This window comes from Gopherus evgoodei, chromosome 8, assembly GCF_007399415.2.
Source record: "Gopherus evgoodei ecotype Sinaloan lineage chromosome 8, rGopEvg1_v1.p, whole genome shotgun sequence".
In the NCBI taxonomy this organism is placed as follows: Eukaryota; Metazoa; Chordata; order Testudines; family Testudinidae; genus Gopherus; species Gopherus evgoodei.
The window spans coordinates 38,933,023-38,959,011 of record NC_044329.1 but is presented as its reverse complement, the minus strand read 5'-3'; the positions used below and the strand labels follow the sequence as shown (position 1 = coordinate 38,959,011).

The following is a 25,989-nucleotide window of genomic DNA, read 5'->3' as shown; positions in this document are numbered from 1 at the left end:
ATTTCCACTGTGATTTGTGGCAAGTCATTCCTCTTGTATTCAACTCCTCACCAGTAAAATGGATAATAATGCTACTCTAAACTGCTGGGGTGTATTGTGGACAACATCACTAAAAGAAAAGACATTTTAGACTTGATTCTGACCAACAGAGAGGAATTGGTAGCAAATTTGAAGGTGGAAAACAATGTGGGTGAGAGTTATAATGAAATGATATATTTCATGATTCTAGGGAAAGGAAGGAGTGAGAGCAGCAGAATAAGGACAAAGGACTTCAAGAAAGAAACTTTAACAAACTCAGAGAACTCATAGGTAAGGAGAAGAAAATCTAAGGAGTAAGGATTTCAGGAGAGCTGGCAGTTTCTCAAGGAGACAATACTAAAAGCACAACTGCAAACTATCTTGATGCAAAGGAAAGATAAAAATAGGAAGACACTAACATGCTCTATCAAGAGCTTTTTAATGACCTGAAAATCAAAGAAGGAATCTACAAACAGTGGAAACATGGACAAATTGCTAAGAAGGAGTAGAGAAGAATAGCACATGTAGGGAAAAAATCAGAAAGGCTAAGGCACAAAATGAGTTACACCAAGAAAGAGACTTCAAAGTCAGTAAAAAGAGGGTCTTTTAATACATTAGGAGCAAGAGAAATACAGAGGAAAATGAAGATCCTCTATTTACAGGGAAGGAGGCCTAGAAACTGTTGACATCAAGAGGGCTTAGTTGTTTAATACCTATCTTGCTTCTGTCTTCACTAAAAAGATTAATGGTGACTGTGACTTTGCACTCCATATGATTTTATGAAAATATGCTAATGAGCGTGAATATAATGTAACTGGAATATGCTTCATGCAGAAGGTATCATTACAAAGCTTATAATCTACTGAGTGGGTCATCCTATTTGTGTAAATGTATCATTCTTGTATCTGAAACTATAAATAGGAAATATAACTCCAAGGTCCTATTGTAATTATGCAAAGTGTGGGCCATTAATGGTGGTTTGGAATCTTGATGGCTCCTATCAACTAGGACAATTGGTTGTAAGAGGCTCTGTTTACCTGCAAGCCATCCTGTGAGTCAAGTCAGGAAGAATGAAGGCTTGAGGTCTCACAGGATGTGTGACCATGTCACCTGGTACTGGAATCCATCTTAAACCTGGTGCTTTTCCATTTGGGGGGGGACCCAGAGAGACAAAAGATTCCCACCTTGTGCAAAAACTATTTAAAGGGGTGGAACGGAACAAAGGGAGTTCCAGTCATGAGAAATACCCTAGTTACTACCTGAGCTGGAGCTAACAAGAACTGTACCAGGGGAAAGGATTGGGCCCAGACTAGGAAGGAGTCCAGTCTGTCAAAGAAGCTTATTGGAACATCTTCAGCGGTGAGATTTCATCTGTAATCAGTTTCTTAATGTATTAGGCTTAGACTTGCGTGTTTTGCTTTATTTTGCTTGGTAAATTACTTTGTTCTGTATGTTATTATTTGGAACCACTTAAATGATACTTTTTATACTTAATACAATCACTTTTGCTTATTATTTAACCCAGAGTAAGTAATTTATGGCTGGGGGAACAAACAGTTGTGCATATTTCTCTATCAGTGTTACAGAAAGTGGACAATTTATGAGTTTACCCTGGATAAACTTTATACAGAGTAAAACGGATTTATCTGAGGTTTGGAACCCATTGGGAGCTGGGTGTCTGGCTGCTAGAGACAGAAACACTGTGATCGAATCAGTCACAGTGACCAGATAATTAATACAATGAATATTAACAAGAGAAAAGATGTGAAGCTGATAGACCAGGTGCAGCTCATGCTAAGGTCTCCAGGTCTCAATTAAACGCTGAAAAATACATACCTAAAATCAATCTGGGTCACCTATGTGTTAGTATTTGTAAGCAGAGTCAGGATAAGCTCTACCCTGACATCTGGTGGAAAGAATGTCAGAGAGTGTATTTGCGTAGGCACGCCTACCCTATCCCAGACTGCTGAGCGGTGGGACTGCTTGGTGACAAATGACTCACCCTCAGTTGGGTGGTACTTGCTAGACAAGGGACATGGGTTCCAAAACCCAGTGAAGTGAGAGAGGCTGGGGACAGGTGTCTGTGCCTGGTGGTGCAGGCTCTGTGTGGAGCCAGAAGCACCAGTTGCACCACCAGTTGCACCACCACCACCTCCTCCTCCTCCTCCTCCTCCTCTTCTCTCCACTGTGGAATGTCAGAGTTGATTTTTTTTTATTCCCTCAAGAATCTAAATACAGGTTACTGAGCTGAATGCACTTTGGGCTAATGGTGCACTAGCACTGGGGCTCCCCCACTAAGACCTGAGATCACTAAGAGTTGAAATCAGGAAAGAGCTGAAATGACTGAGCTGAGAGCACTGAGTACTGTGCTAACTAGTGGGGGAGCCTGAAGATATACTGTGGAACAGAGCAGCTGGTGGAGTGGAGCAGTTGTGGGGACGGCTGGCGCGGATCACGGGACAGCTGGTGGCAGCAGAGCGGCTGGCAGAGTGAAGTAGCTGTGGGACGAGTGGAGCGGCCCACAGAGCGAGCGGAGCTGAGCAGTTTTGCAGAGCAGCTCATGGAGCAGAGCAGCTGGTGGAGCGGAGCAGTTCCTGAGGACGGCTGGAGGAGCAGAGTGGAGCAGCTGGTAAAGCGGAGCAGTTCATGGAGAAGGCGGAAGCAGAACCCACGGAGAGGCAAGGCAGTTGGCCCCGGACCACGTAAGGTGCCCCTTTCTACCCAGGCTGGGGGGAGGGACCTCTACAGTTAACCCTTGAACTGTGGGGTGGCATTGACCAGAGACTTTTGGGTTGTTGGACTTTGGGGAGATTGGACTTAAAACCCTAAGGGGAAAAAGGACAGTGCCAAACGTACTTGGAGGTGGGTTTTTGTTTATGGTTTGTGTTATAACCCTGTTTGTGGTGTTTCTCCAAGGGGATGCCGCATTGATTCCTTCATTAAAAAGATTTTGCTACACTCAGACTCCATGCTTGCGAGAGGGGAAGTATTGCCTCCTAGAGGCGCCCAGGGGGGTGTGGTATGTGAGTGTCCCAGGTCACTGGGTGGGGGCTCGAGCCGGTTATGCATTGTGTTACTGAAACGGAACCCCTGGATACTGAACCCGGCCCTTGTTGCTGCCAACTCAGAGGGGCAGAAGGGTTACATTTTGTTAAAACAGATATTAGAATTTTAAGAACATGTTTAGACTTTATTGAGTGCTTTTGAGTTACTGCATGCATCAATCTAATTTATAACGTCTGTAACTCATATTGTAAGGTAATCTTTGAGCAGCTGTAGTGTGAGCTTCTGTAACTGTGTAAATCACCACACAGGAGAGAGACATCATCTAGTCTGAAGGGCTGATATCACTGCTCTACAGCCAAAATGCTTCTGAAATAAATGTAGTCCAACTTTACTAATTCTGGGTCACTGAGAACGAAAATGATGCTTAAAATTGTTGATTGGCTCTAGTTTTCAAGATATGCTATTGGGTCAGTATATACAACCCTTGGCTTGGGAATGGTGGAGGATAAGTGAGTTATAAAGAGAAGGGATCTCAATTTAAACCAGAAATGACTAAAATACATCTTTGACTGGATCTATGAATAAATCTATGACTGGGTTTGGACAGTACTTGCTTTTTAGGCAAAACAATGAATGATGCAATCTGAAGCTGGTATTGCGTCATACATGATATGAATTGCATCATGTTATTCCTAGAAGTCATGGATGATGCAATCATAACAAAGCTTACATCACTCTGCTGAACAAATTGCCCTATATCAGCTCTAGAAATCATACAGTGTCGTGCTCTCTTATTTGTCAGTGTTTGATTTTGCAAAGGGACACATTTCTGTTTAGCCAAAGTGAGCAGAGATGCCTTGTACTTGTGTGAACAGTGAAGATAACTTCTGCTATGTTTGTGGTGAAGTGACTTTGCATCACAAAAGCACAGTATAACCACTATGGTTAAGAAAACCTATCACCTTTATTTTGGCTGCAAAATTGGAGATCAGGACAAGAGGTGGGCCCCACACATATGCTGCAACACTTGTGCAACAAATCTTCGCCAGTGGTTGAACAGGAAAAGGAAATCTATGCCTTTTGCAGTGCCAATGAGTTGGAGAGAGCCAACAGATCATACCAGCAATTGTTACTTCTGCATGGTGCCTCCAGTTGGGAAAGGTGTGTCAAAGAAGAAAAAGTGGACTGTGCATTATCCAAACATTCCATCAGCTATACGCCCAGTACCCCACGGAGAAGGACTGCCGGTTCCTGATGCACCAGAATCATTCTCACTTGAGTCAGAAGAGGAAGAGGAAGAGGATGAAACTTCTGGTCCTGAACCATCAATGTCACAGGACCTACATTTTCTCCCATCCTCCTCCTCTGAACCACACCTCATAACACAAGGTGAACTGAATGACCTTGTCAGGGATTTGGAACTACCCAACAGTAAGACAGAGCTGTTGGGCTCCAGACTACAGCAGTGGAATCTCCTGGCAGGCTATCAGGGCAAATGGAGCCCATGAATGCTTGCAAACTATTGCTGGACAGTGACAAGAGATGCTCCATTTAATGAATACAAGAGACAAGCTAAGAACCCCGAGTAGACACTGAATAGGACTAAACTATGTACATAATAGTTTTTTGCCTTTTGTTTCATAATAAATTTTATTTATATAACCCTTTTGCTGATTTTTAAATTGTTACATAAATAGGACAGGTGAAATATTATCATGTAAAGCAACCATAAACACATGACAAGACCTAGGTTTACAATTTATGATTAAAACTCTACTATCTACACAATATACATAGACATAAAATGTAAAAACTTAAATATTTTAGAAACAGTAGCCAATCAGTTGTTTTAATTGTCATATCTGAATTCAGCACATCAAAATACATAATAAATATCACATTTTATCTCTGAAGCAGACGACTTCTCAAAAATTGTAGACCAGTGTATTCAACAGAAGATGTTATGCCCTTCCCAGAAGGAAAGGTCCATAAGTACCAGATAGACTATTGTGGATCCTTGCAACTGGAATTTTCCTATATTTCATCAACAAGAGGACAAAATACTTTTGTTGTTCTGTCCTTCTTCCTATGAAGATGAGTCATGCAAGCAGACCCCTCTGTCACATAGTGGGGCACAATCCAGACTGGTGGGGGCTGTGTCCAGGGCCGGCTTTAGGCCAATTCCCCTGAATCGGGCCCTGCGCCTAAGAGGGCCCCGCGCCCAGTGGCAGGGCCGCCGGGTGGTGGTGGGGCAAGTGATGGAGAATCCCTTCCCTGGTGAGAGGCTCCTTTTTAATTCTTACTCACCGAGCACTGCTCCGGGTCTTCGGCAGCACTTTGGCAGCGGGTCCTTCACTTGCTCCGGGTCTTCGGCAGCACTTCAGCGGTAGGTCCTTCAGTGCTGCTGAAGACCCGGAATGAGTGAAGGACCCACCGCCAAAAACTAGGAGCCCCGCCCGGTGAGTACAAGCCCCACATGTTTTTTAATGTGTTTTTTTTTTTTTTTTAGTCATCCCTGCCGGGGCCCCATCAGAACTGTTCGAATTGGGCCCCGCACTTGCTAAAGACGGCCCTGGCTGTGTCACCCCTTCCCTGCAACTGTAGATGCCTTACAGTGCCTTGCCATAGTAGCTCCCACCTGGGCCACTCACAAACAGTTTTCCAGCATGTAAGCTGTCACAGAGTGTGGGGGGAGACAAGGCCCTGCACCCTCAGCTTCCTGCAATTCACCATGACTCTCAGCCAACCAGCAAAACAGAAGGTTTATTTAGATGACAGGAATACAGTCCAAAACAGAGCTTGTAGGTACAGAGAACAGGACCCCTTAGGCAGGTCCATCTAGGGGGGCAACGAGCCAGATAACCAGTGGTGAGCTGGAGCCAGTTCCCACAGGTTCCCAAGAACCGGTTGCTAAAATTAGACCTCCTTGGAGAACCGGTTGTTAAAGGGCCAGGGAGTGGGCAAAGAACTCCGGTCTGCAGCTGGGCCATCCTGTTGCTCCCAGGATTCCCAGCTGGGGAGGCTGAGGCTCCCCCGGCCCTTCCCCCGCTTCCCCTCAGCTGCAGTGTGGTCAGCCACCGACATTAGCTGAGCTCTGGAGTTGTCCTGCTGCCGCTTTTTGAGAGGCCCAGCAAGGTGTGTGGGGGTTCCTGCTGCAAGCTCCAGGGCTGGCCAGAGGGGAGGGGGCAAGTGGGGAAATTTGCCCCAGGCTCCCAGGGGCCCCCGGCCCCTCGGGTATGTCTCCATCTCCTCCTGCCCTGGCCCCTCCCCCACTTCCCCCCGCTTAAATCAGAACTTTGTATAGGGAACCGGTTGTCAAGATTTTTGCAGCTCTTCACTGCAGACACCCCTGTCTGCACTTCACTCCTCGTCCCCAGCTAGCTCCAAAACCCAACCCCCTCCAGCTGTCTCACTCAGCCTCCCCCCAGCTCCTTACCCACCCTTTATCCAGTTTCCCGGGAAGAGGGTGTCATCTGGCCTCCAACTGCCTTCCTGGGTTCTCATGTTACGTGCTTAAGTATCCTCCCTCAAGGAAAGTCTCCCATCCCCCAATGCAAACAGTCCCAGCAAAACTCCCCTGCAACCTTCCCAGGTCAATACTCCCCACTCAGTATTCAAAGAACACATTAAGAACATTCCCAGTTTGTCACAAAGCCACACCCTGAAGGTCTGTGTGTAACTGCACCCTGCCAGGTACACCATGGCTCTCAACAGCCTTGGCTGTCCCAGATCTTCCCCTAGTAATGTATGTCCTATGCTGCCTAGCCCTTTTATAGAATCATAGAATCATAGAATATCAGGGTTGGAAGGAACCTCAGGAGGTCATCTAGTCCAACCCCCTGCTCAAAGCAGGACCAATCCCCAACTAAATCATCCCAGTCAGGGCTTTGTCAAGCCTGACCTTGAAAATCTCTAAGGAAGAAGATTCCACCACCTCGCTAGGTAATGCATTCCAGTGTTTCAACACCCTCTTAGTGAAAAAGTTTTTCCTAATATCCAACCTAAACCTCTCCCACTGCAACTTGAGACCATTGCTCCTTGTTCTCTCATCTGGTACCACTGAGAACTGTCTAGATTCACCATCTTTGGAACCTCCTTTCAGGTAGTTGAAAGCAGCTATCAAATCCCCCCTCATTCTTCTCTTCTGCAGACTAAACAATCCCAGTTCCCTCAGCCTCTCCGCATAAATCATGTGCTCCAGCCCCCTAATCATTTTTGTTGCCCTCCGCTGTACTCTTTCCAATTTTTCCACATCCTTCTTGTAGTGTGGGGTCCAAAACTGGACACAGTACTCCAGAGGGGGCCCCACCAATGTTGAATAGAGGAGAACAATCACGTCCCTCGATCTGCTGGCAATGTTCCTACTTATATAGCCCAAAAGGTCGTTAGCATTCTTGGCAACAAGGGCACATTGTTGACTCATATCCAACTACTCAGCCACTGTAACCACTAGGTCCTTTTCTGCAGAACTGCTTCCTAGCCATTCGGTCCCTAGTCTGGAGCAGTGCATGGGATTCTTCCGTCCTAAGTGCAGGACTCTGCACTTGTCCTTGTGGAACCTCATCAGATTTCTTTTGCCCCAATCCTCTAATTTGTCTAGGTCCCTCTGTAGCCTATTCCTACCCTCCAGCTTATCTATCACACCTCCCAGTTTAGCGTCATCTGCAAACTTGCTGAGGTTGCAATCCACGCCATCCTCCAGATCATTAATGAAGATATTGAACAAAACTGGCCCCAGGACCAACCCTTGGGGCACTCCATTTGATCCTGGCTGCCAACTAGACATGGATCCTTTGATCACTACCAATTGAGCCCGATGATCTAGCCAGTTTTCTATCCACCTTACAATCCATTCATCCAGCCCATACTTCTTTAACTTGCTGTCAAGAATACTGTGGGAGACTATCAAAAGCGGTGCTAAAGTCAAGAGTAACACATCCACTGCTTCCCCCTTATCCACAGAACCAGTTATGGCTCATCATAGAAGGCAATTAGGTTAGTCAGGCATGACTTGCCCTTGGTAAATCCATGCTGACTGTTCTGATCACTTTCCTCTCCTCCAAGTGCTTCAAAATGGATTCCTTGAGGACCTTCTCCGTTATTTTTCCAGGGACTGAGGTGAACCTGACTGGCCTGTAGTTTCCTGGATCCTCCTCCTTTCCTTTTTTAAAGATGGGCACTACATTAGCATTTTTCCAGTCATCTGGGACCTCCCCCAATCACCATGAGTTTTCAAAGAGTTTTCAGAGACAATGGCTCTGCAATTACATCCGCCAACTCCTTTAGCACCCTCGGATACAGTGCATCTGGCCCGATGGACTTGTGCTCATCCAGCTTTTGTAAACAGACCTGAACCTCTTCTTTCTCCACAGAGGGCTGGTCACCTCCTCCCCATACTGTGCTGCCCAGTTCAGCAGTTTGGGTGCTGACCTTGTTTGCAAAGACAGGCAAAAAAGCATTGAATACATTAGCTTTTTCCACATCCTCTGTCACTAGCTTGCCACCCCCATTCAATAAGGGACCCATACTTTCCTTGACCTTCTTCTTGTTGCTAACATACCTGTATAAACGCTTTTTGTTACTTTTAACATCCCTTACTAGCTGCAACTCCAAGTGTGATTTGGCCTTCTTGATTTCACTCCTGCATGTCTGAGCAATATTTTTATACTCCTCCCTGGTCATTTGTCCAGTCTTCCACTTCTTGTAAGCTTCTTTTTTGTGTTTAAGATCAGCAAGGATTTCACTGTTAAGCTAAGCTGGTCGCCTGCCATATTTACTATTCTTTCTACACATTGGGTTGGTTTGTTCCTGCAACCTCAATAAGGATTATAAAATATAGCCAGCTCTCCTGGACTCCTTTCCCCCTCATGTTATTCTCCCAGAGGATCCTGCCAATCAGTTCCCTGAAGGAGTCAAGGTCTGCTTTTCTGAAGTACAGGGTCCGTATTCTACGGCTCTCCTTTCTTCCTTGTGTCAGGATCCTGAACTTGACCACCTCATGGTCAATGCATCCCAGGTTCCTGTCCACTTTTGCTTCCCCTACTGATTCTTCCCTGTTTGTGAGCAGCAGGTCAAGAAGAGCTCTGCCCCTCGTTGGTTTCTCCAGCACTTGCACCAGGAAATTGTCCCCTACGCCTTCCAAAAACTTCCTGGATTGTCTGTGCACTGCTATATTGCTCCCTCAGGAGATACTGGGGTGATTGAAGTCCCCCATAAGAACCAGGGCCTGTAATCTGGTAACTTCTGTTACTTGCCTGAAGAAAGCCTCATCCACCTGGTCTTCTATAGCAGACTCCCACCAGTACAAACATATTAATAATAGATTCATAGAATATCAGGGTTGGAAGGGACCTCAGGAGGTCATCTAGTCCAATCCTCTAGTCAAAGCAGGACCAATCCCCAGACAGATTTTTGCCCCAAATCCCTAAATGGTCCCCTCAAGGATTGAACTCACAACCCAGGCCAGTGCTCAAACCACTGAGCTATCCCTCCCTTCAACCTTTAAGGAAATAGTATGCAATCTTATTATCTTAAAGGGAGTTACCCAGACACTTCTATTTCAACACATTGGATGAGATAAAACAATAAAACAAATATATTAGCTACAAAAATATAGATTTTGAAGTGAGAACAAGTGTTGTAGCATAGAAGTCAGAAATGGTTAACCAAAAAAAAAAAAAAGAAAAGAAAAGAAAAGAAAAGAAAAGAAAAGAAAAATGTTTACTAGTATCTACTTAAGAAACTATCTTAGTTGCAAAGCACACTTTCTCACCACATGCTCCAGCAAATTACTGACCAAGGTCAGGACCCCTCCCCCAGAGTCCAATGGTTGTTTCCTTTTGTTTTCTCAGGTGCTGAGAATGATGTGGGCAGGGAGAGAAAGAGGGATCCCTTGGGGTGTTTGTCCCTTGTTTTTATAGTTTCAGTCCCCTCCCCTTGAAAAATATTTCAGCTGAGATCCAAGAGACAAAGAGTCCGTGTGGAAGGATATTCCATGCTGTTTTTTTTACCTGTTTGAACTTCCTTTGTTTTCCCTCCCTGCTTGATGACTCTGTTTACTGCTTAAATGCAAATTAAGGCAAGCACACATTCCTTTCTTTGTTTAGAATAGACCTGATTTCTGCTTGGGTAGGGCTGTAGAACATGTGTTCATACATCATACACGGGAATTTTATAACTTCACATACAATGTTGCCACATATATTTTACCAGTACATTACTGACCAGCAAATTATGAGTTTTCATATGAAACCTTACAAGGCTTACGTTGTACAAAGATTATTACAATAATGTGTAGAGTGTGAATAGAAAGGGTGTGTTCCACCTCCATCCTCCCACCAGCGGTGCTTGCAGCTGATAGTACATGCCAGGAGGGGGATAAAAGGAACTTTATCTCTATGCTGTGTGAACTCAGGGTACAAAGTGTTTATAGGCATGAGCAAGAGATCCCCAGCTGTTTTGCTTGGGTTACCCTAAAGAACATACACTGCTTGCTTATTATGGAAGCTTTCATTAGCTTTTAAAAATAAAGCTTGTATCTCATTTCTGTTTCTATGATTACCTGGATTTTCTTTTCTTGTTTAATAAATCTTTATATAGTTTATTATAGAATTGAATAGAAGCCAATTGTCTTTGGTGTGATATATAAAGTGCAATTGACCTGGGGTAAATGACTTTGGGACAGGGAGTAACCTGAATATTGCTGTGATTTTTGATGTTAGGGACTATCTATCAAAAAAGTAAGCTCATGTTGGTGGTGAGACAGACTAGTACATAAGGGGACTATTTGTGACTCCATGTTAAAGCTGTCATAGTGCCTGACGTGTTTACACTTCATATTTGTTTAGTAAAATCTAAGTATACAACTCACAGCCAATTTGAGGTTTGTGCCCTGGTTCCTGACAGTCTGGCCTGAGTTTGGGTCACTCTCTTGAGTCATTGCAGGCAGTGATACAGAAGGAACACAAGCCAAAATAGGGAAAGAACGGGTTAAAGAATGTTTAAATAAGTTGGTAGGGCCTGACAAAATTCATCCTACAGTACTTCAGAAACTAGGTGAAGCAATCTCAGAACTGTTAGCAATTATCTTTGCGAACTCCTAGGAGACAGATGAGGTCTCAGAGGACTAGAAAAGGGCAAACATAGTACCTGTTTTTTAAAAGAGGAACAAGAATAACCTAGGGAATTATAGACCTATCAGCCTAATTTCAATAGCAGGATAGATATTGAAACTAATTATTATATAATCAGTTTGTAAGGTTCTAAAGGACAACAGGTTTATAAAGAATAGCCAGCATGGATTTCTCAAGAACAAAATAATGCTAACCAACCTATTTGCCTTATTTGACAGGGTTACTGGCCTTGGGGATTGGGCAGAAACAGTAGATGTGATATATATTGATTTTAGTAAAGTTTTTGACACAGTCCCACATGACATTCTCATAAGCACACTAGGGAAATGCCGTCTAATGAAATTTGTATGAAATGGGTTCACAACTGATTGAAAGACCTTACTCAAAGAGTAGTTATCAATGGTTCATTCATAAACTGGGAGGATGTATTTAATGGGGTCCTGCAGTGGTCAGTCCTGGGTCCAATGTTATTCAATATTTTCATTAATGATTTTGATAATGGAGTGGAGAGTATACTTATACAATTTGCAGATGACACCAAGATGGGAAGGCTTGCAAGCACTTTGGAATACAGGATTATAATTCAAAATGACTTCCACAAACTGGAGAATTGGTCTGAATTCAACAAGATGAAATTCAGTAAAGACAAGTGCAAAGTCCTTAGGAAGGAAAACCTCAAATGCACAGCTACAAAATGAGGAATAACTGCCTAGATGGTAGTACTGCTGAAAAGGATCATGAGATTACAGCAGATCACAAATTGAATATGAGTCAACCGTGTCATGCAGTTCTGAAAAAGGCTAATAACATTCCTGTGTGTATTAACAGGACAGCAATAAGTAAGACATGGGAGACAATTGTGCCCCTGTATTCAGCACTTTTGAGGTTTCAGCAGCAGGACTGTGTCCAGTTCTGGACACCACACTTTAGGAAAAATGTGGACAAACTGGACAGAGTCCAGAGGAGAGCAACAAAAATGATCAAATGTTTAGAAAACTTGACCAACGCAGAAAGGTTAAACAAACTGGGCATATTTAGTCTTCTGAAAAGAAGATTGAAAGGGGACTTGATAACAGTCTTCAAATATGTTAAGGGCTGTTATAAAGACTATGGTGATTAGTTGTTCTCTGTGTCCACTGACGGCAGGACAAGAAGTACAGTAATTGGCTTAATCTGCAGCAAGGGAGATTTAGGTTAGACTAGGAGAACCTTTCTAACTATAAGGGCAGCAAAAAACTTGACTAGGCTTCCAAGGGAGGTTGTGGAATCCCCATCATTGGAGGTTTTTAAGAACAGGTTGGACAAACACCTGTTGTGAAGCTGGAAAACCAGGTGACAACTTATGCCAAGATCCCCATGCTTCATTTGAATATTGACAAACAGGTAGCTGGAATCAGTATAGTTCACCTGAGTGTTAGTATTTTAAAACAGGAATCAGAATTATAAAAATGTGCTTGGTATTTAGAATTTATTGAGTGCTTGTAAGTTTCTGAATGCATTAATCTTACTTATAAAATCTGTATCCCACATTGTAAGGTAATTAAGCATTTATATTATAAGCCTCTGTAAATCACCAGACAAAAGAGAAATATTAACTCCTGTTAAATACTAGCCTCCAGCAAAACATGTTATGTCCTACCTGGCAAAGAAGGCCCATCAACACCAGAACTACTATTGTGGAACATCAGAGGACAAAAGACTCTCTTTATTACTCTTCTCCCATCCCTCATGAATAGGAAACCTTCAAATGAATTCCTCCCAACAGCTGAGTTTGCTACCTGAAGCAGAAGGGAGGAAGGAATCAGAAGCCCTAATAAGGTGGAACTGTATATTTATGCTGCTTAAACTCTAAGGGGCAAGAATTACTAAACATAAGCAAAAGTTCCCAAGTGCTTAGCCAGTGTTAGCCCCAAGGAATACATAGAACTTGCTTATTAGAGAAGCTTCTACTATCTTTTGAAACTTAACACTGTAACTCATTTGAGTGGGTATGTTCAGCTGTTTTCATCTTTTCCTAGTTAATAAATGTTTAGATACTTTATTATAGATTTGGCTACTAACCTTGTCTTTGTTGTGAGATCTAAAGTGCAATGGACCTGGGGTAAGTGACTGATCCTTTGGGACTGAGAGTAACCTGAATATTGCTGTGATCATTGGTGGAAGGGACCATCTATCACAATGGCAAGCTTACCTTGGTGGTGAGACAGATTGGAGTATCCAAGGGGACTGTCTGTGACTTCATGTTAATGCTGTAAAGTATTTACACTCGATAACTGGTTGGTGAAAACTATATATAGAATTAACAGGCAATGCGGGGGTGGAAGGCAGGAGGCTTGTGCCCTGTTTCCTAACAGTTTGTCCAGGCTCTTGATTCATTGCAGAACAGCCTGACACCTGTCATGGATGGTATAGTTTTCCTTGGTCCTGAATCAGTAGAGAGGGCTGGGAGGTCCTTGCCAGTCTTACATTTTTATATTTTTATTATTCTATGATTAACTTGTGTTTCAGAGAGTCCAGTGATGCGTACCACATAATAGCTGAAAAATTACTCACGTTCAGTTTCACAATTAACTCCTACACTCCTTGAAGAGGTAAATATATACTTAAAAATCTGCAAACAGAGATGAATATGAAATTGGAAGCTTACCTCCCCAGCAGTCTCCTCAGCCTGTAATATGTTACTTCCATTGCCCAGAAATAGCATCCCAGAGCTGTCACTGCACAGAATATTCTCTGCTATCTGGACATTAGGATTCTTCTTGAAATCCGAGGATAAACACAGCTGATACGAATAAGGCAAAGTTCCATCATCATAGCTCAGTGGGAACCTATGGCTAGCCTCTGAATAAGAGTCAGGACCAAAACACTGAAGTAATTTAGGTTTCCTTGAACTTCGCAATTTCACCGCAATGACGAGTGTAACGGTCAGGAGGAATAAAAATGAGATCAAGGTTAAAGCCAACACCAAGTAAAACTGTAAATCAGACTGAGATGCGGAGTCACCCGACTGATCGCTCATTTCCGGAAGAGCCTCTTGGAAGTTCTCGGCAAACACCAGGTTGAGAGTCACTGTAGCGGACAGAGGCGGCTGCCCATTATCCTTCACCAGCGTGACCAGCCTGTGCTTCACAGCATCTCTGTCCACAAAGGCGCGGGCTGTCCGGATCTCCCCGGTGTGCAGTCCCATGCTGAACAGCGTCGGTTCCGTGGCCTGGAGCAGATGGTAGGAGAGCCAGGCATTGTGTCCTGAGTCAGCATCCACTGCCACCACCTTCGTCACCAGATAACCTGCCTCGGCGGAGCTAGGGACCATCTCGAACAAGGCGGAGCCATCGGCTCCAAGGGAAGGGTACAGGATGCGAGGGATGTTATCATTCTGATCCAGAATAAACACCCTGACGGTGACATTGCTGCTGAGAGGTGGGGATCCACCGTCTTGGGCCTGCACTTGCACTTCAAACTCCCGGAATTGCTCGTAGTCGAAGGAGCGCTGCGCATAGATAGCTCCGGTCTGGGAGTTAATGGAGATGTAGGAGGAGAGAGGCACCTCCTGGAGGCTGCTCCTTAGGATGGAGTAAGTGACTCGGGCGTTCCAGTCCAGATCCAGGTCTGAGGCTTCTACACTGAAAATAGAAGACCCCGAGGGATTGTTCTCTGGCACATACGCGGTGTAGAAAGTTTTCTCAAAGACAGGGGCATTGTCATTAATATCTGAGAGCTGCAACAGGATGGTTTTCTGGGTTGAGAGAGGGGGAGAGCCTTTGTCTGTGGCGGTGATTGTGATATTGTACTCCGGGGTCCTTTCCCTTTCCAAGGTGCTGTCTGTGACGAGTTTGTAGTAGTTATTAGAAGAAGAAATTATCTTAAATGGCAAATCATCTTGCAAATGGCAGGAGACCTTTCCATTATCTTCAGAATCTTGATCCTTAACATTAATCAGAGCTATCACTGTTCCAGGCAGTGAGTCTTCTGGGACTGGATTGGAGATGGATGTAAGTGTCATTTCGGGGGCACTGTCATTCTCATCAAGAACCTCGATTTCCACTTTGCAGTGTGTCACTAGTCCGCCTCTATCCTTTGCTTCTACTGCCAGGGTGTAGTCACGGGTCTCCTCAAAGTCCAAAGGCTCCTTTACTGTAATTTTCCCGGTTTCTGCGTCCAGACTGAATTTCTGACGGGCCTTTTCTGGAATGTTGCTGAAGACGTAGCTGATCTGAGCATTTGACCCTTCATCGTTGTCGGTGGCTTTAACCTGAAGCACTAAGGAGCCCGTCGGTGCATTTTCCCTCAGGCTGACTTTGTAGAGCTCCTGAGTGAAGAAGGGGGGGTTGTCATTGGCGTCGGTGACATTAATCCATATCCGGGCGGTCCCAGTTCTCTGCGGCGCTCCCCCATCCACAGCCGTGAGAATCAAGTGAAGGCTGCGCTGGCTTTCTCGATCTAGGGGTTTCTGCAGCACTAAATCTACATATTTATTGCCATCCCGGCTCTCTTTCACTTCCAGGATGAAATACTGATTGGGGCTCAGCTGATAACTCTGCAAAGAATTCATCCCAACGTCAGGATCTTCAGCATTTCCCAGGAGAAAACGGGCACCTGGTAAAGTAGATTCAATCATCTCTAGTTTGATATTATCTTTTACAAAACGCGGGGCATTATCGTTAATGTCTTGGATCCCGACTTTTATGTGGAAAACATTGAAGGGATTTTCCAGCACAGTTTCGAAATTTATGACGCAGAGTTGAGATGTCCCGCATATCTCCTCCCGGTCTAGCCTGTCATTCACATAGACGTTGCCACTTTCCCCATTCACGCTGAAGTATTGCTTTTTAGCTGCAGGGACAACACGGAGCTTCCGGTTGGGCAGTTCTCTCACACTCAGCCCCAAATCCTTGACGAGATTCCCCACAAGGGAACCTTTCGCCATTTCCTCGGGAATCGAATAACGAATCTGCTCCGAGACCGCCCGGCAGAACAAAGACAATAAGAAGGGAAACAACAGTACTTGCCGTGTGACTGCCCAGCCTGGCTCTCTGTGTCTGATTTCCATCCCGGTCCCTGTCAGAACTGCACTATTCTTGCTGTCTTTGTTTTCATTAATCCCTTCAGGTTGAAGAAATGTGCGATCACGTAGTGCAAATGGAGTCCCGATTGTCTTCTCAGCTGTACAGAGCGCTCTGTGGCGGTTCCTTTTTCTCAGCCGGACTGTGAAGGTCTCTCTGCCGTTTCCTCTCCCATCTGCGCTGTGTGACAGAGTAATCGCACTGCAGGAGCCTCCGGAGGATCTCCGGCTCCAGCCCTGGCTCCGCATTGGCCAACAGCGGCACTCCGAGTCTCAGCTGGAGAACTGCAATAGCAGTGATTTTATTATGGACGGCGATGCAGGTCTAGGACTCTCGTGGGATATTTTTTTTCTGTTCAAAACGTATTCCAAATGTACAGTGTTGTGAAATGATTTCTCTTAATTGTAAACAAGTGAATCACAGATGAGATGTAAAAGTCTCGACTATAAATACTATGTACGTATGTTTGTGTGTAGGCATTCATGGATAGCACAAACAACAGACATTCTTGAGTTTCCTGTATCGTTTTTGTGTATGTGGTGAGAATGATTCAGTATATTTATATCTGTATATATGAATATGAACAGGTAGGAGAACTTTCCAACATTCACAACAAGTTCTATTGTAAGAATCACATCTACCACAGTCACTAATACCCGTGAAACACAGCCAATACTGTTTGACAGTTTAGCATTTTTAACACGTGAATTACATGAGCGCACATGAGCAGCCGCGGATTCAAACTCTCAAAGTAAACTTCTGAACTAAGTCATTTTCTGAGTTAGCTTTAGGGTCTTACTGTCCATTTTAGCTTCTCTTTTTCCTTCAAACTACTTGGTCCACTCACAATACACAGATTGTTTCTAAAGCAACAAAGGAAAGTTTCCATTCTCAAATTGTACTATAAGTACGCACTAGGCAGAATTGTCCTACAGAAACAGAACTGCATTAAAAAGCACAGTAAAAGGTTCCCAAACATACCCTGAAGTGTTCCAATAAAGCATCTCTGGAAAGGTAAAGTCCTAATAAATCCGTATATTAAAAATTGCTCTACGATGCAAAGATAAAATAAGACTGTCAAATATCCGTTCACCATTGACTGATAAGTTATCTATAATTATCGGTCCATTCACCGTGGAAATTTCAGTTAGACTTTTAAAAATTATTTTAATCCATGTAGTGTTGCAAAAATCTCTCTTCCTAGATAAACATGACTAAGAAATGTTAGAATAGTCCTTATAACACTAGCTATGTTTAAAAGTATTAGCATAATCTGACACACATATATGGCAACTTCTCAGGGACCCAAACTAGGACACAAGAATATTATTATTACAAGAAATGAAAAACGTGTTCAAATAGTATCTTCATCCTAGATAAATGTTTATAACGTTGCTCCCTTTTCACTCCAGCTGCTGGTCAAATTTCTGGGCCCTCCGGAGGTTCCAGCTGGAAGCAGAAGTTGATGGAGTCTGGTATTTTCTTTGAGGCAGTCTTATCGATTTACAGCGAATGTACAACGATCTTCTTCTCCAAAGACAGGAGGACCGAAGAAAAAAAGGAGCAGTTTCTCAGCTTACACACCCAAGACTCTTTAGCCAACGCCAGACTCAAAAGCTCTCTCAGTTTAGTGTCTGTGCATTATGCCACTCCTCCACCCCTCACACAAACATTACTCAGAAATAGCATTCCGCCCACTCACTCCAAACTTCCGGGTGGGTTCACAACCCCCTTTTGTCTTAGGTGAGGGGCTTCCCATTAACTTATCCTGACAGCTAGCTACGTTACTTGAAAAGTGTATTCACACCCAGTCTCAAAGAGGTTTATGATGGATGCAGTCACCAATACCTCTCAGAATAACATAACCTTAATTTCCTCATTATGGATTTTGAGTGCATATAGTTTGCAATAACATCAAATTGGGATCCAAGTAAGCTGATTTGTAAATTAAAATAATGACAGCCAAGAAGATACCTATTCACTCTCCTTTAAAATACCGTTCATACTCTCCGTCAATCTTTTTTTTAAATTATGCCCCAATATCTTTATATTATTTCAGGCAATGAAAAGTATCCGTTATCATAGATAAAGATAGTGCCAGGTTTTAAACGAATTATTATTTCATCAGAACTCGTAAATTGAATTAAGATATGTCTTTTCTGTGACACAAAACAAAATGTATAAGGTCTGACCAAATATTCCGGGGGTTACAGTGGTTTTCAAAACACTTCCAAATGAATTACACGTGCATTATGCTAAATATAACATCCCCCACCCTGTACATTTAGATTACTGCTATATATTCAAAAGTCTTTATATCTAAACACAAATAAGAAAGCGCCAAAATATCAGCTCACCTGAACAGAGGTCTGATCCCCGTTATTAATGTATAACTCTTCAGTCATTAGAATAGGATTCTTTATCTCGTAAGTCTGCTGACTAGTCAGAGTATTTGAATCGTTTGATTTGGTAACGTTGAACTGGCTCTTTCTGGAGTCCGTGGTGAGAGAAACCTCATGTGAGTAGGAGTGAAGAAAAGCTCTGACTCCATCGAGCCCCACAAACTGCGAGACGGGAACTCCACTGAAAGTCACACTCGAGGAGTCAAACAGCTGCGAGTTTCTCCACCGGCGGAGCCTCAGCGCCACTAACACTATGAGAAAGGTAAAGAACAAGCAGGAAACGGAAGCCACAGCGATCACCAAATACAAGGTGAGGCTGGACTGGGGGTCTACAGGAGCTGAGAGGCTGCTTAAATCGGAGAGGATTTCGGGGATGCTGTCAGCCAGCAACACCGTGACAGTGGCCGTAGAAGAGAGAGGGGGCTGCCCGTTGTCCTTCACTAAAACCACCAGACTTTGCTTGAGCGCATCTTTGTCGAGAAAGGAGCGCGCCGTCCTGATCTCGCCGCTGTGGAGTCCCACAGAGAAGAGCCCCGGCTCTGTAGCCTTCAGCAGCTGGTAGGAGAGCCAGGCGTTCTGCCCGGAGTCTGCATCCACCGCCACCACCTTAGTGACCAGGTAACCCGGCTCGGAGGAGCGAGGGGCCAACTCCACTCCCGTGGAGCCGTCGGTGGGAAAGGAGGGGTGTAAGATGTGCGGGCTGTTGTCATTCTGATCCAGTAGAAAGAGAGTGACGGAGACATTACTGCTGAGAGGGGGGGAACCCCCATCCTGAGCCTGCACTTGGAACCGAATCTCCCGGAACTGTTCGTAATCGAAGGAGCGCAGAGCGTAGAGAGTCCCAGTCTCGGAGTTAATGGAGATGTACGAGGAGAGCGGAACCTCCAGGATCTGACCTTTGGTAACAGAGTAGGTGACTCTGGCGTTCTCCCCTTCGTCGGGGTCATTAGCCTTCAGGGAGAAAACGGAGGCTCCTCTCGGGTTATTCTCAGTGACGTAGGCGGTATAGGATGTTTGATCGAAGAAGGGGGCGTTGTCGTTCGTGTCTAAAATCCGGAGTGGGATCGTGGTGACTGTAGAAAGAGGAGGAGTCCCATTGTCCGTGGCGGTCACTGTGATGTTGTACGCTGCCACCTGCTCCCTGTCCAGGGCTCGGTCTGTCACCAGACTGTAATAATTATGGAAGGGTTTCATCAGCTGGAAGGGGAGGTCGCCTGGTGTGGAGCACGTGACCTCCCCGTTGTCTCCTGAGTCTGCATCTTGCACATTTAAAAGGGCGATCACAGTCCCGGGTGGAGAGTCCTCAGGGATCGAGCTAATGAAAGACCTGAGAGAGATTTCCGGGGCGTTATCATTCACATCACTAACAAGGATTACAATTTTCGATTTGTCGAAAAGACCTCCCACGTCATGCGCTTGCACCTCAGCTTCATACAATGCAGCTTCTTCAAAGTCCAGTTTCCCCACGACTGTTATTTCACCCGTTTTCGGGTCCAAGTGGAACATCTGAGGAGCTTTGTCTGTGATTTTTTGGAAAGAGTATTTCACCTCTTTGTTGACTCCTTCATCGAGGTCAGTGGCTTTTACCGTAACAACCGTGGAACCTTCAGGCACATTTTCCCAAACGCTCACTTTGTAGACAGGCTGGCTAAAAACTGGGGCATTGTCATTAGAATCGAGAACAATAACGCGGATTTGCGCAGTGCCGGATCTGACTGGATCTCCCCCGTCAGTGGCTGTGAGGATTAGATTGTGAACGGCTTGTTCTTCCCGGTCTAGAGGCTTTTCCAGCACCAGTTCGGCGTATTTTACTCCATCCGATCGCGTTTCTACATCCAGTAAGAAATGCATGTTACTGCTGAGTTGGTAGCTCTGGATGGAATTTAGTCCCATATCCGGATCCTCTGCTTGACGCACAGAAAACCGTGATCCTGGCGCTGTTGTTTCACTGATTTTTAAATCGAATTCTTCTGACAGGAAGCTGGGAGCATTATCGTTAATATCTGTGATTTCAACTTCGACCGGAAAAAGTTTCATTTTATCCTCCACTATAACCTCACAGTTTAACAAACACTTCTCCACTCGGCCACAGATCTGCTCTCTGTCTATTCTCTCGGTGATGTATAAATGGCCGGTCTTGAAATCTAAAGCAAAGTACTGAGTCTTACCTCCGGAAACAATACGGACTCCGCGGTCTGAGAGCTGCTCTACATTCAGCCCCAGATCCTTTGCGATGTTCCCCACAAAAGACCCTCTCTCCATTTCCTCCGGAATAAAATAGCGAATCTGCCCAGAAACTGCTTCCCAAACGGTAACCAGTATCATGCAGAATAGGGCTCGCCCTTTGCAGTCCCGGAGCCTTTCTGCACTTGCAGTTCCCATGGTAATGTGGAAATGCCGCCGATTCTCCCTCAGGGAATGTCTGCCAATTGTTTCCGAAAATATTGGGTGTGAAATCATAAGCCTATTTCAGCCAGTATCGTCCATTAATGCTTAGTCCAGAGAGACCCAGTGAGAGAGTCTGATCTCTGTGTTCTGTGCTAACAGCTGTGCTGCGCTGGCTGGATCTCTCTTCGCGTTTCTCTCCCTGATTGGTAAACAGCGGCGCTCAGAGTCTCAACCAAATACTGCAGAAGCTCTGCGCTGGAGTTTGTAGATTTGTAGTTATATTTGACACTTATTTTTAAAAATATGCTGCGTTCTTTTTATTAGGCAAATGAGTCTGATATATGCACAGGAAATCCACAAAACTATTGTCAGCGACGAATCTTTTTATTCCTTAAAAGACTTACTGATAATATTTTTGTAATTTTAATCTGAGTGCATATGAATTAGACATATCTCCCTTTCCCCCTGGAGTTATTATGTATATATATAGCTTTTAAATATAAGTGATTTTTTCAGACTTTCACTCGCATACTGTGCAGTTGTTACATACCAATATCTTCGTTTAGTAACCTTAGATTTGATATATTCAAGTGCAACACTAAGTCGTATTTTGTTCACATTTCAGATATTTTGACTTGGTCAGATTCGTCATTTAATTCATAATATTAATTACCAAATCAATAGATGAAATGAAATTTGTGTTATCTATGGCTGAGCTTTGTCAAATGGGTATTATAAAACAATTCGTACTCTGTGTATTTCCCAGCCTGGTAGTTTTCAAGTTCAGTTTTCTAATATCTATTCTAATTTTCCTTGATTATGCTACCACAAGAGGAATGTATATGTCAATAATCCCTGAAGTCAAAATACGAAAGGAACACGTGTGTATATATATATACACACAGCAAAATACACATATACACAGATACATATCACATATGTGGTAGTAACATCCATTTGATAAATTACAGTGCCAAGAGATGAGTAAGATCACGTTTCTTCAATTTGGCATTCATCTTTGACCACTTCAACTGAACTTTGAGCGCTACTGCGTGCCTTTGAGGACAACCTGTGTTCCTATGTTCTAACTTCTAAGATTTCCAAACAGCCGAATCCTTCAAAAATGCGACATTCTGAAATATAAGCATTCCAGGGAAATGTTTCCTTCTTCCCCCTCAGTTGTGGAGTATGCTTCTCCCCCGTTGAAATATTTAAACTAACCCCAGAACCATGATAGTCAATATTTAGTCATGCTCCAGTGACCATTCTCAGGATCGATATCTCGAGATTCTGGAGGGCTATTAGTATATCTACGCTATTGAAAAATAAGTATTAACATGTCCATTGGATTCAGCATTTGCTCCTGGCTCTGGGAAATGCAAAGAGGGCCAACTCCAGAACATATCATGTGTACATATAGAAATGTATTTTAAGGATTGTTATGGCCCCTATGATCTATGGATATTTGGATTCACGGTAGCCAAGAAAACTTGGCTTGACAAGAGCAGATAACGACAGAAAAATGCTCTAAAACATTTTTAAACCTGTGAAATATTTGTAAAATATTTCCACCATGTAAATTGTGTGGCATATGCAGAATACATTATGACATTTTGTGAGGGGTTTTTTTATCATCACGTTTCAGGTGACCTGCATAATTACGGCATGGCTCTACCACTGGTAGGAAATGTAATCATAAAAATTATGCAAATAACACCCTTATATGACACCATATCCCAATAACATGCTATAAAAGTCTCAAGAAAAATATGAGAAGTAGGTCAAAGTATATAAATGTTTGTGATTATAACATTCACCTAAGATCGTAAAGAAGAGGTGCTCAAAAAGCATATAGAAGAGCATTAAAGAAAATTTATATATTAAAATTAGATGACTTTAATATTTTGTCTTCTTTGGAAGAAATACATCTTACCCGAGATGCATAAATATTTATACATAATGTATTTATTTCCGTTAGACCTTTTGTAATGAGAGAAAAGAGGCTCTGATTTGGAAAATAAGAATGGACGTGCAATTAAGGAAGTGGATAGGGAACTGGGAAGACTGAGTTTTATCTTAGATTCAAATGCAGAATTCCTCTATGACATACCCAGATTCGTTTAAACCGTTTGTCTCTCATTTCGTCATCTATAAACGGAAATAATCTTTCTCTGCCATGCATGGATTTTTGTTCTGAAAACAAATTCATTTATATATGTGATACCTCAACCACTGTGGAGATAAAAGCAAGAGATACACCTAAAAACATCAAGGCAGTATTTCACAATGACTGCCTACGATGTAAAAATATCAGATTGCGCATGAAGAAAGAAGTTCACCTCCCCAGTAGTCTCCGTCCCACCATGTAAACTGCTACATCCATTGCCAATAAATGACATCCCAGAGCTGTCACTGCACAGAATATTTTCTGACATCTGGGCATTGGGTTTCAGGAAGGTACATTTATTCCTCGTTAACTCTGAGGACAAACACAGCTGGTAGGTGTAAGGCAAAGTCCCGTCTTCATAGCTTGGTGGGAACCTACGGCCGGTATTTGGATAAGGGTCAGGACCAAAACACTGAAGCAATTTGGGATTTCCTGACCTTCGCAATTTCATCACAATGGCCAGTGTAACTGTCAGGAGGAACAAAAATGAGATTAAGGCTAAACCCAGCACCAGGTAAAACTGTAAATCAGACTGAGATGCGGAGTCACTTGATTGGTCGCTCATTTCCGGAAGAGCCTCTTGGAAGTTCTCGGCAAACACCAGGTTGAGAGTCACTGTGGCTGACAGAGGCGGCTGCCCCTTATCCATCACCAGCGTGACCAGCCTGTGCTTCACAGCATCTCTGTCCACAAAGGCGCGGCCTGTCCGGATCTCCCCGGTGTGCAGCCCCATGCTGAACAGCGTCGGTTCCGTGGCCTGGAGCAGATGGTAGGAGAGCCAGGCATTGTGTCCTGAGTCAGCATCCACCGCCACCACCTTCGTCACCAGATAACCTGCCTCGGCGGAGCGAGGGACCATCTCGAACAAGGCGGAGCCATCGGCTCCCAGGGAAGGGTACAGGATGCGAGGGGCGTTATCATTCTGATCCAGAATAAACACCCTGACTGTGACATTGCTGCTGAGAGGCGGGGACCCGCTGTCTTGGGCCTGTACTTGCACTTCAAACTCCCGGAATTGCTCGTAGTCGAAGGAGCGCTGCGCATAGATAGCTCCGGTCTGGGAGTTAATGGAGATGTAGGAGGAGAGAGGCACCTCCTGGAGGTTGCTGCTCCGGATGGAGTAAGTGACTCGGGCGTTCCGGTCCAGATCCCGGTCTGAGGCTTCTACACTGAAAATAGAGGCCCCCGAGGGATTGTTCTCTGGCACATAGGCGGTGTAGGAAGGTTTCTCAAAGACAGGGGCGTTGTCATTGATATCCGAGATCTGCAACAGGATGGTTTTCCGGGTGGAGAGAGGGGGAGAGCCTTTGTCTGTGGCGGTGATTGTGATATTGTACTCCGGGGTCCTTTCCCTGTCCAGGGGGCTGTCTGTGAGGAGCTTGTAGTAACTGTTTGACGAAACCGCTATTTTAAAAGGCAACTTGTGTTGAATGTGACACGTGACTTCTCCGTTTTCTCCCGTATCTTGGTCACGAACTTTGATCAGAGCTATCACCGTCCCGGCTACTGAGTCTTCAGCTACCGGGTTGGACACGGAAGTAAACGTCATTTCCGGGGCATTGTCGTTTTCATCAAGTATTGTTATTTGAACTTTCGAATGAGCGGACTGGCCACCCCTGTCCCTGGCTTCTACGCCCAACATGTATTTATGTGTGTCTTCAAAATCCAAATTCCCTGTATTTGTAATTCTTCCTTCTTCAGGATCTAAATAAAATAGTGTACGCGCATTATCTGGTATGTTGCTGAATGAGTATGTGATTTGGGCATTTAACCCTTCATCCTGATCCGTGGCTTTCACCTGAAGCACTAAGGAGCCCCGTGGTAGGTTTTCCCTCACACTGACTTGGTAGATCTCCTCAGTAAATACGGGGGGATTGTCATTGGCATCAGTGACATTAACCCTAATATGAGCCGTCCCAGATCTGACTGGATCCCCCCCATCCACGGCCGTCAGGATCAAGTGATGAGAATTTTGCTTTTCGCGATCCAAAGATTTTTCCAGCACTAATTCTGGGTATTTATTTCCATCCGGGCTGTCCTTTACAGCCAGGGTAAAATGCGGGTTCTTGCTGAGTTGGTAACTCTGCACTGAGTTGATCCCAACGTCCGGATCTTGTGCAGATTCTAGTGGAAACCGCGCACCAGGAAATGCTGATTCTATAACTTCTAAATCGATATTGTTTGTCTTGAACCGCGGGGCGTTATCATTAATGTCCTGGATTGCTACATTCACATGGAAAACATTCAAAGGATTTTCCACCACCGTTTCGAGTGTCAGGACACAAAGGGGAGTCTCCCCGCAAATCTCCTCCCGGTCTATCCTGCCATTCACATACAGGTTGCCATTTTCCCCATTCACACTGAAGTATTGCTTTTCCGAACTGACACGGAGCTTCCGCTGCTGCAATTCTCTGGTATTTAATCCCAAATCCTTGGCGAGATTCCCCACAACGGAACCTTTGGCCATTTCCTCAGGTAGGGAATAACCAAAGTGCTCCGAGACCGCCCGGCAGAACAAAGACAAGAAGAAGGGAAACAACAGTACTTGCCGTGTGACTGCCTGGCCCGGCTCTCGGCGCCTGATTTTCATCCCGGTCCCTGTCAGATTTCCTCTCTCCTTTCCTTCTTTTTTGTTACATCAGATGTTTACAAATCCCATCAGGGCAAAAGAATCCGCGTCAGAGGGGTAAACATTCCGATATTGTCTGTTTCCTAACGGCCGTTCCCTTTTCTCAGCCAGACTGTGAAGGTCTCTCTGCTATTTCCTCTGTGATCTGCGCTGTGTGACGGAGCAATCGCAGCGCAGGAGACTC

General features: G+C 44.3%; 3 protein-coding genes across 3 annotated transcripts in view; all 3 read right to left on the bottom strand.

Annotated features, from left to right (window-relative positions):
* LOC115656191 (protocadherin gamma-A4-like) overlaps nucleotides 1–16,478 on the bottom strand; it is a 136,857-nt gene extending 120,379 nt beyond the window's left edge. The window contains exons 1-2 of the mRNA XM_030572597.1: nucleotides 13,804–16,478; nucleotides 12,796–12,934 (exon numbers count right to left, since the gene is read on the bottom strand). Coding sequence (XP_030428457.1) covers nucleotides 12,796–12,934; nucleotides 13,804–16,467 — 2,803 coding nt within the window. The 5' untranslated portion in view covers nucleotides 16,468–16,478. The remainder of the gene's footprint in view (nucleotides 1–12,795; nucleotides 12,935–13,803) is intronic.
* Nucleotides 16,479–18,567: 2,089 nt separating this feature from the next.
* On the bottom strand, nucleotides 18,568–21,167 carry LOC115656672 (protocadherin gamma-A4-like). The gene has a single exon (XM_030573713.1). The coding sequence runs from the start codon at nucleotides 21,079–21,081 to the stop codon at nucleotides 18,568–18,570; it is 2,514 nt and encodes an 837-aa protein (XP_030429573.1). The 5' UTR covers nucleotides 21,082–21,167.
* A 2,067-nt stretch (nucleotides 21,168–23,234) lies between these two features.
* LOC115656190 (protocadherin gamma-B1-like) lies at nucleotides 23,235–25,643 on the bottom strand. Its single transcript, XM_030572596.1, has 2 exons — nucleotides 23,614–25,643; nucleotides 23,235–23,241 (listed from the first exon to the last, which is right to left on the bottom strand). The coding sequence occupies exons 1-2, from the start codon at nucleotides 25,641–25,643 to the stop codon at nucleotides 23,235–23,237; spliced, it is 2,037 nt and encodes a 678-aa protein (XP_030428456.1).
* Nucleotides 25,644–25,989: the final 346 nt, after the last annotated feature.

Excerpts from the sequence above, each read along its gene's own strand:
- LOC115656672 (XM_030573713.1), bottom strand. The coding sequence starts at position 21,081 with ATGATTTCACACCCAATATTTTCGGAAACAATTGGCAGACATTCCCTG.
- LOC115656190 (XM_030572596.1), bottom strand. The coding sequence starts at position 25,643 with ATGGCCAAAGGTTCCGTTGTGGGGAATCTCGCCAAGGATTTGGGATTA.